The sequence below is a fragment of the Squalius cephalus genome (assembly GCF_949319135.1).
Source record: "Squalius cephalus genome assembly, chromosome: 13".
Classification (NCBI taxonomy): Eukaryota; Metazoa; Chordata; class Actinopteri; order Cypriniformes; family Leuciscidae; genus Squalius; species Squalius cephalus.
The window spans coordinates 3,607,506-3,623,094 of NC_137134.1; the positions used below are offsets into that span (position 1 = coordinate 3,607,506).

Genomic DNA, 15,589 nt, shown 5'->3' on the forward strand with positions numbered 1-15,589 from the left:
CCTTACCTCACTGGTCCATAGGTGTCGAATCAATTAAGATTAGGAAAAGAAAAAACACTATACGATCACAATGTTTTCTGTAATATAGTTATATGTAAAAACTATATGGTCACCAGAAGTTTTAGACGTAAAACCACTATACGATCAAATGACTTATGTAAGAATGAAGTCTATGCATGAATACTGCTGGTCTGCCGTTTCTTTGTTTTCTTGTGTTACAGGTATGTGTTGATGTCTTCGCAAGTGGAAACCTGGTGTAAATCATCACCTCAGATATCCATGAACAAGCCCCATGAGGGACGAGTCATCAAAGCGACTCTACATGGGAAATGGACTCTACAGGAAACAGACTTCACAGCTATTCAGGCGCCATGGACTTTCAAGACTTCCACTCTTATGCTACATGGTTTTCTGTGTAATCATGTAGTTTATACGACATTTTACACCCTGCGTCGTATGTGTCAACAGTTATGGTTTTGAGAAGAACTATAAATCAAGGACACAACACAGAATAAGTTATATGTGCCTGTAACTTTTACAAGTTACAAGAATGAACTTTTAAGTGTCTAAATTTGTATTTTTGTGAGAGTTATTAGAACTCTCAAAGGGGGAAGTGTTGTATTACATATTTATTAAATGTTTAATTTAGTTTTTCCACTGCAATAGGATATAAACTGATAAAGTTTATAGACTGATTTATTGAGTCTCCAGCAAGAGTCTCATCTCCTGCCAGACCTGTTTTCTCTATTGTGTTTTAAATAAGTCAGATCACTTGATTCTCACCTTTCGGAGCCCAGACATTGAATCGTTAGGTTGATTGACTTTCACCTTTTGTCTTTAATGGCTCTGGGATGGCTCTTGGAATTGGAGTTCCTGGCCAGTATCAGCATGTGAATAGTTATGCTGATTCAATTGGACTCAGAGTAGGCTGTGTTCCCACTTCATTTGCATGCTTTATTCAGAGTTCCCACCTCTATGTAATCCCTCCCCCTTGGAATGTATATAGCTACAATGTATAATGTTTTAGTTAGACAGATAATGTTGGATTCCTGCAGCCACGTACAGCAGAGTTCTCAATAAAGAAGAACTTCTGTTGAACGTGATCCCAACTGTCTCCAGGGGCCTCATTTATAAAACTTTGCGTATGATTTGCGTCATAAGTGGCGTACGAATGAAACATAGGACGTGCGTACGCACAGAAATATTCGGATTTATAAAACCGTGCGCACGCACATCCTACGCAGTTTTCCCTTAATAAATCACAATCAATTCTAAATGTAGCGCAGCTTTTGCGGCTTCATGTCACGCCCATAGTTGCCCATAAATAGTCCGTGAAACGCCCACAAGTTAATATTCATCGATTGCGAAATCACAGACTCCTTGCAAACACAGAGGAAAACCAAGAAACGTAACTTCACTCACGTCATTACGCCTTGTGACGGCATCATGGCATTTTATTACCATCCATTTGATTGCATCTGACAAGCTACAGATGTGTTATGAGGATGAATTGCATAACATGCCAATATTATTGCAGAACATATTTCACTTTTCATTTTGCAAATATGTGTTAATTTGCATTTCTGTTGTAATCTTCGTTTGCTTTTGTTTGTTTACACTGCAGATCGATCAAACGGGTGTTCGTGTCGGCTGTTAATTGTAAGACTTGCTAACTCTTCATGTTATTTATGAGAGGCAGTATTGCCATTTCTTTTACAGTTTCTACAGTTTCACACACTTCACGTGTTTCTTCATTCTGCCGACGGTGTCGCCATTTCTCATTTCACCCGTTTTTGTGCGTACGCCTGGGTCAGACCTTGCGTGAAGGACCGCACATTTTCCCGTCAAGTTTACTTTTTATAAATACCAATTATTGCGTAGAGAGCGGCGTACGCCTTCTTTTGTGCGTACGCAACGTTTATAAATGAGGCCCCTGGTCTTGCTTCGATGAAAGAAAACTTTACAACACTTCTAATAATTCCAATCGTAATTTCAAAAGCAGTTCTGTTAAAAAAAAATGTATATAGGCCTATATATCAATGCTAATTCAATAGACCATATAAAATATATAAAATAAAGATATGCAACAGGCGCGTTTAAACGACAAACAATAAAATCAGAACCAGTATTCTGTTACGTTCATGGTTTCAGTGGCAGTAATGCATACACGGCTTTTCAAAATGTCACAAAGTGTTTTGAGATTGTTTTGAATGAAATGTTGAAGTTTATAATTAAGTGTTTTGGCACACCACGACGAGTGGCAAACTCTTTGTTTTGTTTTGCAAACTCAGATAGCCCGTTGGGGGGTTGGAGAAGGCAGTAGGCTATAGTTGCTTTATCGTGGGGGTGCAGAACAAGAGGTGTTAATTTCATATGCAGAGTGTCGGATAGCCAGCCTGATGAGCAGGCAAAGGCTAAATTCTTTTAAGGATACATATCAAAATCTCCAAAAGTCCATATGTAGGCCCTATATCTTATTAAATTATAAATATTGTAGTTTTATTGATTGTATTTAAAGGTTTTCCACACACAATTTCAATTTAGCAGATACAGAGCTCTTTAATTTGCGATCAACCTCGTTTTATTGTAAGGTGAATTCAGCAAGGCATGCTGTGTCTTTGAAGCAACAAAGGCTATTTGTTACAGTTTTTTCTTTTGTGATTTGTGTGGATGACAATCAGCGACATATACAGGATTATCAGCTGTATGGTGTGTTTTTACCCTGAAATGTTTAATTTCGAGAAAGACCCGGCGCGCGCAGTGGGAGACAAAAGAAACTTACTAAAAAAAGATCCAGCTCGAGAGAGAGGCAAAGAAAAACGCCTGTTCTTAATTTATGTTGCTTTGAACTTTTTCGTTTTGTACCGTTTTAATTTTTTTTAACTTAGCTGCAATTTCTTTGACAATAGAAGTTTAAAATGTTGCAAGAATAAGATTCTGTGTTTCGCATCGCAAAGGGAATAAACTCTATAGATGCAACCCTGTTTTAAATAAATAAACTGTCCCGACACTTTATTTATACCTTGAAATGTGCGATGGGTTTTCAAACTTAATTAATTTTCTTATTCCTTTTACATTTTCATTGTTTATTTTTTTAATTGAAAGCAATACTGTATTGAAAGTATTTTTCTGATTTGTTCAATCTGTTTTGAAAAATATCTTCCGTTGCTTTGGCCGGGTATCACTGTCAGTCATCTCAATTTCGTGAATGATTCACAAAAAAAAAAAAAAAAAACGATTAAAGACGAGCTTCATCATCTTCATTTTCTGGTGCGATCGACTGACAGTCTTCCTTCATTATGTGTCGTCTTTGCAGCGGCTCAACTGGAATGTAGCAAATTTATGTTGTAATGTACAATTGATAATTAAACAAGATGCTTGACTTTAATAAACAGATACATATTTAAGCATCAAGAACGGAAAAACAAACACTGTCGGCTACACTGAGATTTGATCGCAGATCGCTTGAAGCTCCGAGAGGCTCATGCTGTTGCACTGACCACAGAGCTATCGTCTGAATACAGTTAATGTAATGTCTTATGCTCTTACAAAGCCTCATTGATGTGGCCTAATATTTTTCTATTGCAATGTTTTATGTTGAATTTTTTTTCATTATTCAATTTAATTTCAGTAATTTCAGTATTGTGTTAATGAATTCGTTCAATGTTTCATATGAACTGATTTGCTACCAGCTTTCAATTGCTCTCAATGATCCGCGGCGTGGCGGCAGATTACGCAATAGAGAATAAACTGATACTTTGCACAGTCTGTGATTGTAGCGCCTCTTAGCGGTAAGAGGCTCCAGATACACACCCGCACTTTTAATTTTTAAAAGTATTATTCTGGTTGCGTACCATCTGTATCTCCAAGTTCAATTTCATAATGATCCGCAATTTCGAATAACTGATCTTTTGTACATGAATCTGTTGTAAAGAAGAGATAGGATCCAAAATGCAATTTGAGAGTCAGAGTTTATTTCTTTTGAGAGAGCAGAAAACAAAGTCTCTTCAAACAGGAACGCAGGTAAATGCAGATGAAGCAGAGATAAACTGCCTTTTCAAACAGGAACTCAGGTAGCTGCAACAATTGCAGATTAAACAGTCTTTTCAAACAGGAACTCAGGTAGCTGCAACTAGTGCAGATTAAACAGTCAACAGTCTTATAAACAGGAACCCTCTCTCAACTCTCTTGTGCGTGCCTGAGAGGCAGTAGAAATCAGGGAGACCGGCTAGAAGACTCTTAACCTCTCGTCTCCACGGGCAGAGCGTAGCAATGCACACAGAAGTCTGTTCAGGGCGTTCGTCGACAGCGGGAGGGCTGAACACAATGTAGAAGAGAATATTAATAGACAGTGTAACGGCTTAGCTGACCTGAACCAGACTGTAGACAGGACCATGACATGACATGACATGACATGACATGACATGAACAGCAGGGTTTGTAGATAGCCACCAGCATGATACTCAAACGAAATAATCCGGCAAATGGCAAGAAAACAGGGAACATTAAATAGCAAGCAGGCTAGAGGAGAGAACAGGTGAAATGAATCAGCGAGATGACAGCTAATGAGAATCAGCTGAAGGGGAAAAGGGAAAGAGAGAGGAATAACCAGCATTGACCAGCAGAGGGGGGAAAAGGACAGAAAAAGCCAGAGGAAGAACCAGACTCATGACAGAATCAAGTAAACCTTCAGAAGGAGAACTAATGAACTCTTCAACTAGATTAGACACCTTTCCACCTTAAATGCACGTTACAAATAGAAGGAGTGTTTTACAAACCTCAGCAGGAGGAATAAAAATGGTTCCCTCTCCCTAGCTATAAAAATATATATATATTTTTTAACTAACTCAACCCTGTAATCTTCATGTGGTTACTCACGCTGGCGACTCACTCATACCACGGATTTGCACCCGAGACAACTGCTCTACTCACGGTCACCACACAAAAATAAAAAAGTTACATTACACCCACCTGTTCCAAAAGGGAACAAGCAGCTAAACCTAACCAGGGAACACAAATATTATTAAATATTCCTCCCACAAAAGGATTTGCAAAAAATCACTTGACTTCTACAAAAAAACAGCATGGAACAGCCAAACTACAGATACAGCACTCCACACATTCCGTTGTCAAAAACAAACAAATCCAACGTGTATTTCCTTCAAAGTACGATGTATAAAACATCCCAAACAATAGCGCTAAACAAACGATCTCTCTTACAGTTTTACATTCGGTTAATCAACACGCCAATTTCTTTACAAAATAACCGAATGCAAAAAAACAAAAAAAAAAACTCTTCCAAATCATGTCGAAATACAACTGGAATTTTCAAACGTTAAAGGATGGACGAGCCCCCATTTGTCACGGCCGCCTCGCAAGCCGCGACAAAGAAGGAGACAACACGTTGGATATTGCTCAAAAGAATAACATTTATTAAAGTAAGAATAATTAAATGAGACGGAGACGAGACGAAAAGCAAACAAACAACGGAATCCAAGACGCAAAACGGCACGAGGATGGGAGAGCGCGCCCCGTCACAGCTGAAGGGAGCTGCTTTAATTGCCGGCATCAGCTCCAACACAGGTGTAACTCCTTAGTCAATAATGACGTACTCACTCTAACTCCATCCTGCAAGCAAACAGAAAGAGAAAACACAAACCACAAATATAACCCATACTGGGTTCATAACTCGTAGTGGACTCGGATATCATGTCCCATAAAACGAGCAACTTGCTCAAGTTCCTGATTGCTGAGGTCGAGAAGCTGACATAAGGTAGTAACGTGTTTCCTTAACCTTGTTGATCTCAGCAGTTCTGGGTTTTTGGCCTTGCTCTCTTCTGCATATCTTCTGAGGCAGTCACACCCACGGAGATTGGTTGTTGTGCTAAGCCTGGCAAACAGAAAGGGGTTCTCCTCAAGTATGCCAACTTCCCTCCGTTTTTCAATCAGGAAGTCAAGCGAAGCTTTTGTGCGCTCAAGAAGAAGGATGGGCACCTTTCTGCCTCTCTTTCCGCGTGTCACCAAACGTGTCAGTCTGTGGCTCATTTTTTTCCACAGGCGATAGTCTCATAAATGTCCTTATTAACAGGACCGGTGTCTGCTTTTAGATATGTCTCAAGGGTTAAACGTGATGCTTCTCCTTCACGCTTCTTATTGAACACAATTATTTGTGCAAGAAGGCTCTCACTTAACTTCCTGTATGCTGTAGTACTCACGCGCTCTGTTAACTCTGCCTTTGCCTCATCCTCAACTTTCCTCAGGTAGTTCTAGAGAGTGATAACATCCTCTGTCAGAGGTATAGTGTCTTCTTTGCCCCACCGCTGTTGCTCCAATGAGCTATGAGCATTAGTTGACACATGAATGGACCATGAGTTCTCCAGCAACTCCTTGAACTTTTTTGCCTTCTTCTCAGTTTTGACATCAGAGTCAAAAAAGTGAAAACCCAATTTTAACAGCTGTAGATGGCTTTCCATATTCGTTCTTGTTTACATCATAGTTTGACACGTGTCTGGCTGCTTCAATTGCCAGTTTAAAATTTGCTGGATCACAAATGTCTTTAAGAGTTTTGGCACGCTTATCAATCTCCTTGGCAGCCAACATAAACCGTCCTAGTTCTCTCAGCTTTTGTGCAATGTATCTGTGCTGAGATTCTTCACGTCCCTTTTTTGCAAATAATGCATCTCCATACTCACAAATCATCTCATCACTTCTGATGTGAGAGGTTACATGATCTTGTAGCATAGAGTGGATGATCTTTTGTACTCCTTGGCCTGATTTGAGTGGAAGTAGATGTGAGGAAGATTTTTGTACTCTTTTGCCTTTCTGTCTTTCCTCTTTCCGTTCTCTACATGACTTCTCATGTCTTCAGAGTTCAGTCCTCTTGAACATTGCATAACAGTGTTGACATGGTAGGTAGCTCTCTACGTCTGCCTTCACCGAGGGCCGTTTTCATATTACAATCTCACCATTTCCTTCCTCGAAGACCATGTGATTGTGTTGCCAGTCACCCTTATTACGAAGGCCTTCTATCAGAATCTTCCTTTGTTTTGAGCCAACTGGGAAACTAAAAGCATAGGCGACATCACGTTCCATACTATGTTTTCTTTCTAGATGTCTAGCTATCTTCGATTGAGCCTTTTCACAGAATACACAGTAATGGACTTTGTCCCAGTCTCTGGCACCATCCTTTTTTATGCTTCTTTTAACAGTAATCTTTTTGTCATCTTTAAACTTCCCTTTTCCTTTTGACTTTGTACCTTTTTGAACTGCTTTACCTTTGGCCTTCTGGTTCTCAGCTTCTCTGGTGTCAGTTTCACTGGATGATGCATGACTGTGCTGCTTCTCTGGAGTATTGTGGCAGGATGACTGGGACTCTAGTGCAAGCAACTCATCTTCACTGGATGATGGCGATGGAGATGGTTTGTAGTCCTCATCCAGTGGATCTGCATCAGACCCACTGGATGACAGAGCACCTCGTCTTCTCTGGGTGGTGATGGTGTTGATGGGAGGCTCCCATGTTCATCACCACGACTCTCTTTGCAGTGGTCCTTTTTGGCCTTCACAGCAGGGCAAAAGAGGGAAAACAAGGAAAACTAGAAAAAAAAGTTTGTTGAGACAAACTTTAAGTTGGCTTGAGAAAGCCGGACCAGAGAGTTTGAAGAAGTTAGAAGTAGTTTGATGTTATAGTAGGTTAAAGTTTGATATAAACAAATTGAAGAAAAAGAAAGAGAGAAAGAAAGATTAGTTAGAAAGAAAGAAAGAAAAAGAAAGATTGATTAGTTAGAAAGAAAGAAATATTAGTTAGAAAGTAAGATTCGTTAGAAAGTAAGATTCGTTAGAAAGAAAGAAAGAAAGAAAGAAAGAAAGAAAGAAAAATTAGTTCGAAATAAAGAAAGATTAGTTAGAAAGGAAGAAAGGAAGAAAGAAGGATTAGTTAGAAATAAAGAAAGATTAGTTAGAAAGGAAGAAAGGATTAGTTAGAAAGAAAGTCGATCGATTAAAATCGATTTGCCCCGCTCAGTGAAACACCCACTGAGGATGATTGTGCCCTAGTTATTGGCGATTCTATTACACGGAACGTGAAAATAGAGACACCAGCCACCATAGTCACATGTTTGCCGGGAGCCAGAGCGCCTGACATCAAAGCAAATTTAAAAGTGCTGGCTAATGCTAATCGTAAATTCTCTAAGATCATTATTCATGTCGGCACTAATGATGTTCGACTCCGCCAGTCGGAGATCACCAAAATTAATATTAAAGAGGTGTGTGAACTTGCAAGTACGATGTCAAGGACTGTAATTTGCTCTGGCCCCCCTCCTGTTCGCAGGAGTGATGAGATAGTTAGTAGATTATGTTCGCTTAACGGTTGGCTGTCTCGGTGGTGTCCGCTTAATAATATAGAATTCATAGACAATTGGAAAAGTTTTTGGGGCAAACCTGACCTGTTGAAAAGAGATGGTATTCATCCCTCCTGGGATGGTGCTGCTCTTCTCTCTAGTAATATGGCTCATAGTCTTAGAGCTCAAACATGACAATCTGGGGCTCAGGTCAGGAAGCAGACAGACTGGCTTAACCGACCGTCTGCTAGCGGCCTCGCGTCACCAAGGTCAGATAAATCCTATCACATAGAGCCTCTTTCACCTAGCTATCATCATATAGAGACTGTGTCTGTTCCCCGAATTTGGAAATCCAAAAAAACGTTTAAACCCAACTAAGGTTAAAAATTTAATTGATGTTCAACAAATAAAAAACAGCTATAATACAGATGAGCAAATGCTAAAGCTTGGGTTGCTGAATATTCGATCGCTTACTTCAAAAGCACTGGTTGTTAACGATATGATTTCAGATAATAACCTAGATGTGCTGTGTTTGACAGAAACCTGGCTAAAACCAAACGATTACATTACTTTAAATGAATCAACCCCGCAAGATTACAGTTATAAACATGAGCCTCGTCTGAAACGCAAAGGGGGTGGTGTTGCTGTAATTTATAGTAATAGTTTCAAAACCACTAAGAAATCAAGTTTTAAATATAATTCTTTTGAAGCATTGGTGCTTAATGTAAAAATATATAGTGTAAACGATAAATCACGTTTGAGATTTGTGCTGGCTACTGTATACAGGCCACCAGGGCACCATACAGACTTTATCAAAGAATTTGCGGACTTTCTATCAGAATTAATATTGACTGCAGATAAAGTACTAATTGTTGGTGATTTTAATATACACATCGATAATGAAAAAGATGCATTGGGATTGGCATTTAAAGACATTGTAAATTCAATTGGAGTTAGACAACACGTGTCAGGACCTACTCATCGTCGTAATCATACTCTAGATCTAATATTATCACACGGAATAGATGTGGATGCCGTTGAAATTCTGCAGCAGAGCGATGACATATCAGATCATTATCTAGTCTCGTGTAAACTTCATTTAGCCAAGGCTGCAAAGCCGACTCCGTGTTTCAAATATGTGAGACCTATCACTTCTGCTACTAAAGATTGCTTTATTAATAATCTTCCTAAACAGTTTCATCATCTCAGCATCTCAGATAGCTTAGAAGAACTAGATATTACAACAGAAACGTTTAACTCTCTCTTTTCCAGCACTTTAGACACAGTTGCTCCGTTGCGCTTAAAGAAGATTAAAGAAAAAAGTCCAACGCCGTGGTACAACGAGCACACTCGGGCCCTTAAGAGAGCAGCCAGAAAAATGGAGCGCAACTGGAAGAAAACAAAACTAGAGGTATTTCGCATTTCATGGAAAGAGAGCTCAATTACTTACAGAGAGGCTTTAAAAGCTGCTAGATCTGCTTATTTTTCAACCCTATTAGAAGAAAATAAACATAATCCTAGGTATTTATTTGAAACGGTGGCTAAACTAACGAAAAATAAAGCTTCAAGCACCGAAGTTTCCAAGCAACACAGCAGTAATGACTTTATGAACTTCTTCACTTATAAGATTGATAATATCAGGGACAAAATTATAACTATGCAACCGTCTACTACAGTATCACATCAGGCAGTGCATTGTAGTCTCCCTGAGGAAAAATTTGATTCATTCGTTGCTATAGGAGAGGAAGAATTTACTAAACTCATTAAATCATCTAAATCTACAACATGTATGTTAGACCCTATACCGACTAAGCTACTGAAAGAAATACTTCCAGAGGTCATAGATCCTCTTCTTAATATCATTAATTCGTCTTTGTCTCTAGGATACGTACCAAAAAACTTTAAGCTGGCTATGATTAAACCACTTGTTAAAAAAAACGCAACTTGATCCTTCAGAATTAGTCAATTACAGGCCGATCTTGAATCTACCTTTTCTGTCAAAGATATTAGAAAAGGTGGTAGCCTCACAACTGTGTTCCTTTCTTGAAAGAAATGATATCTGCGAGGATTTCCAGTCAGGATTTAGACCGTACCATAGTACCGAAACAGCTCTCGTTAGAGTCACAAATGATTTGCTCTTATCATCCGATCGTGGTTGTATCTCGCTATTAGTGTTACTCGATCTTAGTGCTGCATTTGACACCATCGACCACAACGTTCTTTTAAATAGATTAGAACATTATGTTGGCATTACGGGAAATGCACTAGCATGGTTTAAATCATACTTATCTGACCGTTATCAATTTGTAGCAGTAAATGATGAGATGTCTCATCGATCACAAGTTCAGTATGGCGTACCACAAGGCTCAGTACTAGGACCGCTGCTGTTCACTCTGTAAATGCTACCCTTAGGAGATATCATTAGGAAACATGGCATTAGCTTTCACTGTTATGCCGATGATACTCAGCTCTATATTTCTTCAAAACCTAACGAAACTTACCAATTCACAAAATTAACGGAATGCATAGCGGATATAAAAAATTGGATGACTTGTAATTTCCTACTTCTGAATTCTGAAAAAACAGAGTTTCTAATTATTGGACAAAAAACTTCCTCACGTAATAATCTAGAATACTGTCTAACACTTGATGGCTGCTCTGTTAAGTCTTCGTCGTCGGTTAGGAACCTGGGTGTGCTCTTTGATACCAATCTTTCATTTGAAAGTCACGTGTCTAGTATCTGTAAAACTGCATTTTTCCATCTTAAAAATATATCTAAATTACGCCATATGCTCTCATTGACAAATGCGGAACAGTTAGTTCATGCGTTCATGACCTCAAGGCTAGATTATTGTAATGCTCTACTGGGTGGTTGCCCTGCACGCTTAATAAACAAACTACAGCTGGTTCAAAACGCAGCAGCTCGAGTTCTTACCAGAACCAGGAAGTATGACCATATTAGCCCAGTTCTGTCAAAACTGCATTGGCTCCCTATTAAACATCGCATCAATTTTAAAATATTGCTGATTACTTACAAAGCACTGAATGGTTTAGCTCCGCAGTACTTGAGCGAGCTCTTAACGCATTATAGTCCGTCACGTCTATTACGATCTCAAAATTCCGGCCAGTTGATAATACCTAGAATATCAAAATCGACTGCTGGCGGTAGATCCTTCTCCTATTTAGCACCAAAACTCTGGAACAGTCTTCCTACCATTGTCCGGGAAGCAGACACACTCTGTCAGTTCAAAGCCAGATTAAAGACACATCTCTTTGACCTAGCTTTCACATAATACATTATAGACTTCTATAATTTAATGTTAGGCTGCATATAGTAGGTCAGCCGGAACCGGGAACACTTCCCAAAAATCCTGATGTACTCGTTACATCATGAGAAGAATGGCATCTACGCTAATTTTAGTGTCTGTGTTTATCCCGAGGTTTTCCTGCAGCCTGCCGGATCCAGGCCGTATCCAGATCTGACGAAGGACCTTCGCCTGGACCGATGGCGGCGCAGTGCTGAGGTGCCAACTAGTCTCTCCCTATGGAGGATCCCACTACCACTCTACAGATAAGGCGTTGTCGGGAAAATTCGTCTCGCGGTCCTACCCCAAAGCAACAAATAAAATAAAAATTCCTTATCAAAATTTATAAGGAAAGACAAGTATTCTGTTTAGGCTTGGCTTGTAGGGAATTCCAAACCTGCGTATATTCAAACGCACATAACTATAGAACCCATTCTAAATGCGCATGTGAACGCCATCAGTGTTTCTCACAGGTTCGCATTTAAAGTCTGTGTAGAGAGAATGGTGTCGTCTTAGCGGCCCCTAATTTAATAACAAATAATCATTGCGACGGAAGCAAATCAATTAAAACTAACTTTAGATGGAAATAACTTAACTCTGCTGTACAGCCGAAACAATCTCTGTTGCCTTAAATTATACGCTTATCTCTGTAAAGCTGCTTTGAGACAATCTACATTGTTAAAAGCGCTATATAAATGAAGATGACTTGACTTGACTTGAAAGAAAGAAAGAAAGAAAGAAAGGAAGAAAGAAAGATAGAAAGACAGAAGGATTAGTTAGAAAGAAAGATTTGATAGAAAGAAAGAAAGATTGATTAGTTAGAAAGAAATATTAGTTAGAAAGAAAGAAAGAAAGAAAGAGAGAGAGAAAGAAAGATTGATTAGTTAGAAATAAAGAAAGATAGATTAGTTAGTTAGAATGAAAGATATAAGTTAGTTAGAAAGATAGATAGATTAGAAAGAAAGAAAGATAGATAGATTAGTAAGAAAAAAAGAAAGATAGATAAGTTAGTCAGAAAGATAGATATTAGTTAAAAAGAAAGAAAGATAGATAAGTTAGTTAGAAAGATAGATCAGTTAGTTTAAAAGATAGATAGATAAGTAAGAAAGAAAGATAGATAAGTTAGTTTGATAGATATAGATAGATTAGTAAGAAAGATAGATAGATAAGTTAGTTTGAAAGATAGATTAGTAAGAAAGAAAGATGGATAAGTTAGTTAGAAAGATAGATAGATTAGTTAAAAAGAAAGAAAGATAGATAAGTTAGTTAGAAAGATAGATAGATTAGTAAGAAAGAAAGAAAGAAAGAAAGAAAGGTAGATAAGTTAGTTAGAAAGATAGATAGATTAGTTAAAAAGAAAGAAAGATAAGTGTTAGAAAGATAGATAGATTAGTTGGAAATAAAGAAAGATAGATTAGTTAGAATGAAAGATAGATAAGTTAGTTAGAAAGATAGATAGATTAGAAAGAAAGAAAGATAGATAGATAGATAGATTAGTAAGAAAGAAAGAAAGATAGATAAGTTAGTTAGAAAGATAGATAGATTAGTTAAAAAGAAAGAAAGATAGATAAGTTAGTTAGAAAGATAGATTAGTTAAAAAGAAAGAAAGAAATATAGACAAGTTAGTTAGAAAGATATATAGATTAGTAAGAAAGAAAGAAAGATAAGTGTTAGAAAGATAGATAGATTAGTTGGAAATAAAGAAAGATAGATTAGTTAGAATGAAAGATAGATAAGTAAGTTAGAAAGATAGATTTGTAAGAAGGAAATAAAGATAAGTTAGTTAGAAAGATACATAGATTAGTTAAAAAGAAAGAAAGATAGATTAGAAAGAAAGAAAGAAAGAAAGATAAGTTGGTTAGAAAGATAGATAGATCAGTTAGTAAGAAAGATAGATAGATTAGTAAGAAAGATAGATAAGTTAGTTAAAAAGATAGATAGATTAGATAGAAAGAAAGAAAGAAAGAAAGATAAGTTAGTTAGAAAGATAGATTAGTTAAAAAGAAAGAAAGAATAAAGAAAGAAAGAAAGATAAGTTAGTTAGAAAGATAGATAGATTAGAAAGAAAGAAAGAAAGAAAGATAAGTTAGTTAGAAAGATAGATAGATTAGTTAGAAAGAAAGAAAGATAAGTTAGTTAGAAATATAGATAGATTAGTTAGAAAGAAAGAAAGATAGATAAGTTAGTTAGAAAGATAGATAGATTAGTAAGAAAGAAAGATAGATAATTTAGTTTAAAAGATAGATAGATTAGTAAGAAAGAAAGATAAATAAGTTAGTTTGATAGATAGATAGATAGATAGATAGATAGATAGATAGATAGATAGATAGATAGATTAGTAAGAAAGATAGATAGATAAGTTAGTTTGAAAGATAGATTAGTAAGAAAGAAAGAAAGATAGATAAGTTAGTTAGAAAGATAGATAGATTAGTTCAAACGAAAGAAAGATAGATAAGTTAATTAGAAAGATAGATAGATTAGTAAGAAAGATAGATAAGTTAGTTAGAAAGATAGATTGGTTAAAAAGAAAGAAAGTTAAGTTAGTTAGAAAGATAGATTAGTTAAAAAGAAAGAAAGAAAGAAAGATAAGTTAGTTAGGAAGATAGATAGATTTGTTAGAAAGAAAGAAAGAAAGAAAGACAAGTTAGTTAGAAAGATAGATAGATTAGTTAGAAAGAAAGAAAGATAGATAAGTTAGTTAGAAAGATAGATTAGTAAGAAATAAATAAAGAAAGATAAGTTAGTTAGAAAGATAGAAAGATTAGTTAAAAATAAATAAAGATAGATAGATTAGTTAGAAAGAAAGAAAGAAAGAAAGATAAGTTGGTTAGAAAGATAGATAGATCAGTTAGAAAGAAAGATAGATAAGTTAGTTAGAAAGATAGATAGATCAGTTAGAAAGAAAGATAGATAAGTTAGTTAGAAAGATATATAGATTAGTTAGAAAGAAAGAAAGAAAGAACGAAAGATAAGTTAGTTAGAAAGATAGATAGATTAGTTAGAAAGTAAGAAAGATAGATAAGTTAGTTAGAAAGATAGATTAGTAAGAAGGAAGAAAGATAAGTTAGTTAGAAAGATACATAGATTAGTTAGAAAGAAAGAAAGAAAGATAAGTTGGTTAGAAAGATAGATAGATCAGTTAGAAAGAAAGCTAGATAAGTTAGTTAGAAAGATAGATAGATCAGTTAGAAAGAAAGATAGATAAGTTAGTTAAAAAGATCGATAGATTAGAAAGAAAGATAGATAGATTAGTTAAAAAAAGAAAGAAAGATAGATAAGTTAGTTAGAAATATAGATAGATTAGTTAGAAAGAAAGAAATAAAGAAAGACAAGTTAGTTAGAAAGATAGATAGATTAGTTAGAAAGATAGATAGATTAGTTAGAAAGAAAGAAAGAAAGATAGATAAGTTAGTTAGAAAGATAGATTAGTAAGAAATAAATAAATAAAGATAAGTTAGTTAGAAAGATAGATAGATTAGTTAAAAATAAATAAATAAAGATAGATAGATTAGTTAGAAAGAAAGAAAAAAGAAAGAAAGAAAGATACGTTGGTTAGAAAGATAGATAGATCAGTTAGAAAGAAAGATAGATAAGTTAGTTAGAAAAATAGATAGATCAGTTAGAAAGAAAGATAGATAAGTTAGTTAGAAAGATATAGATTAGTTAGAAAGTAAGAAAGATAGATAAGTTAGTTAGAAAGATAGATTAGTAAGAAGGAAGAAAGATAAGTTAGTTAGAAAGATACATAGATTAGTTAGAAAGAAAGAAAGAAAGATAAGTTGGTTAGAAAGATAGATAGATAAGTTAGTTAGAAAGATAGATAGATCAGTTAGAAAGAAAGATAGATAAGTTAGTTAAAAAGATAGATAGATTAGAAAGAAAGATAGATAGATTAGTTAAAAAAAGAAAGAAAGAAAGAAAGAAAGATAGATAAGTTAGTTAGAAAGA

The 15,589-nt window shown here is 36.1% G+C and overlaps 1 protein-coding gene across 1 annotated transcript in view; it reads right to left on the bottom strand.

The window, feature by feature from the left end:
• The window catches only part of LOC307170498 (uncharacterized protein), a gene marked incomplete at both ends in the record, with an annotated part of 57,029 nt that overhangs the window by 26,549 nt on the left and 14,891 nt on the right, over positions 1-15,589 (bottom strand). The window contains one exon of the mRNA XM_079891619.1: positions 7,275-7,482. Coding sequence (XP_079747745.1) covers positions 7,275-7,482 — 208 coding nt within the window. The remainder of the gene's footprint in view (positions 1-7,274; positions 7,483-15,589) is intronic.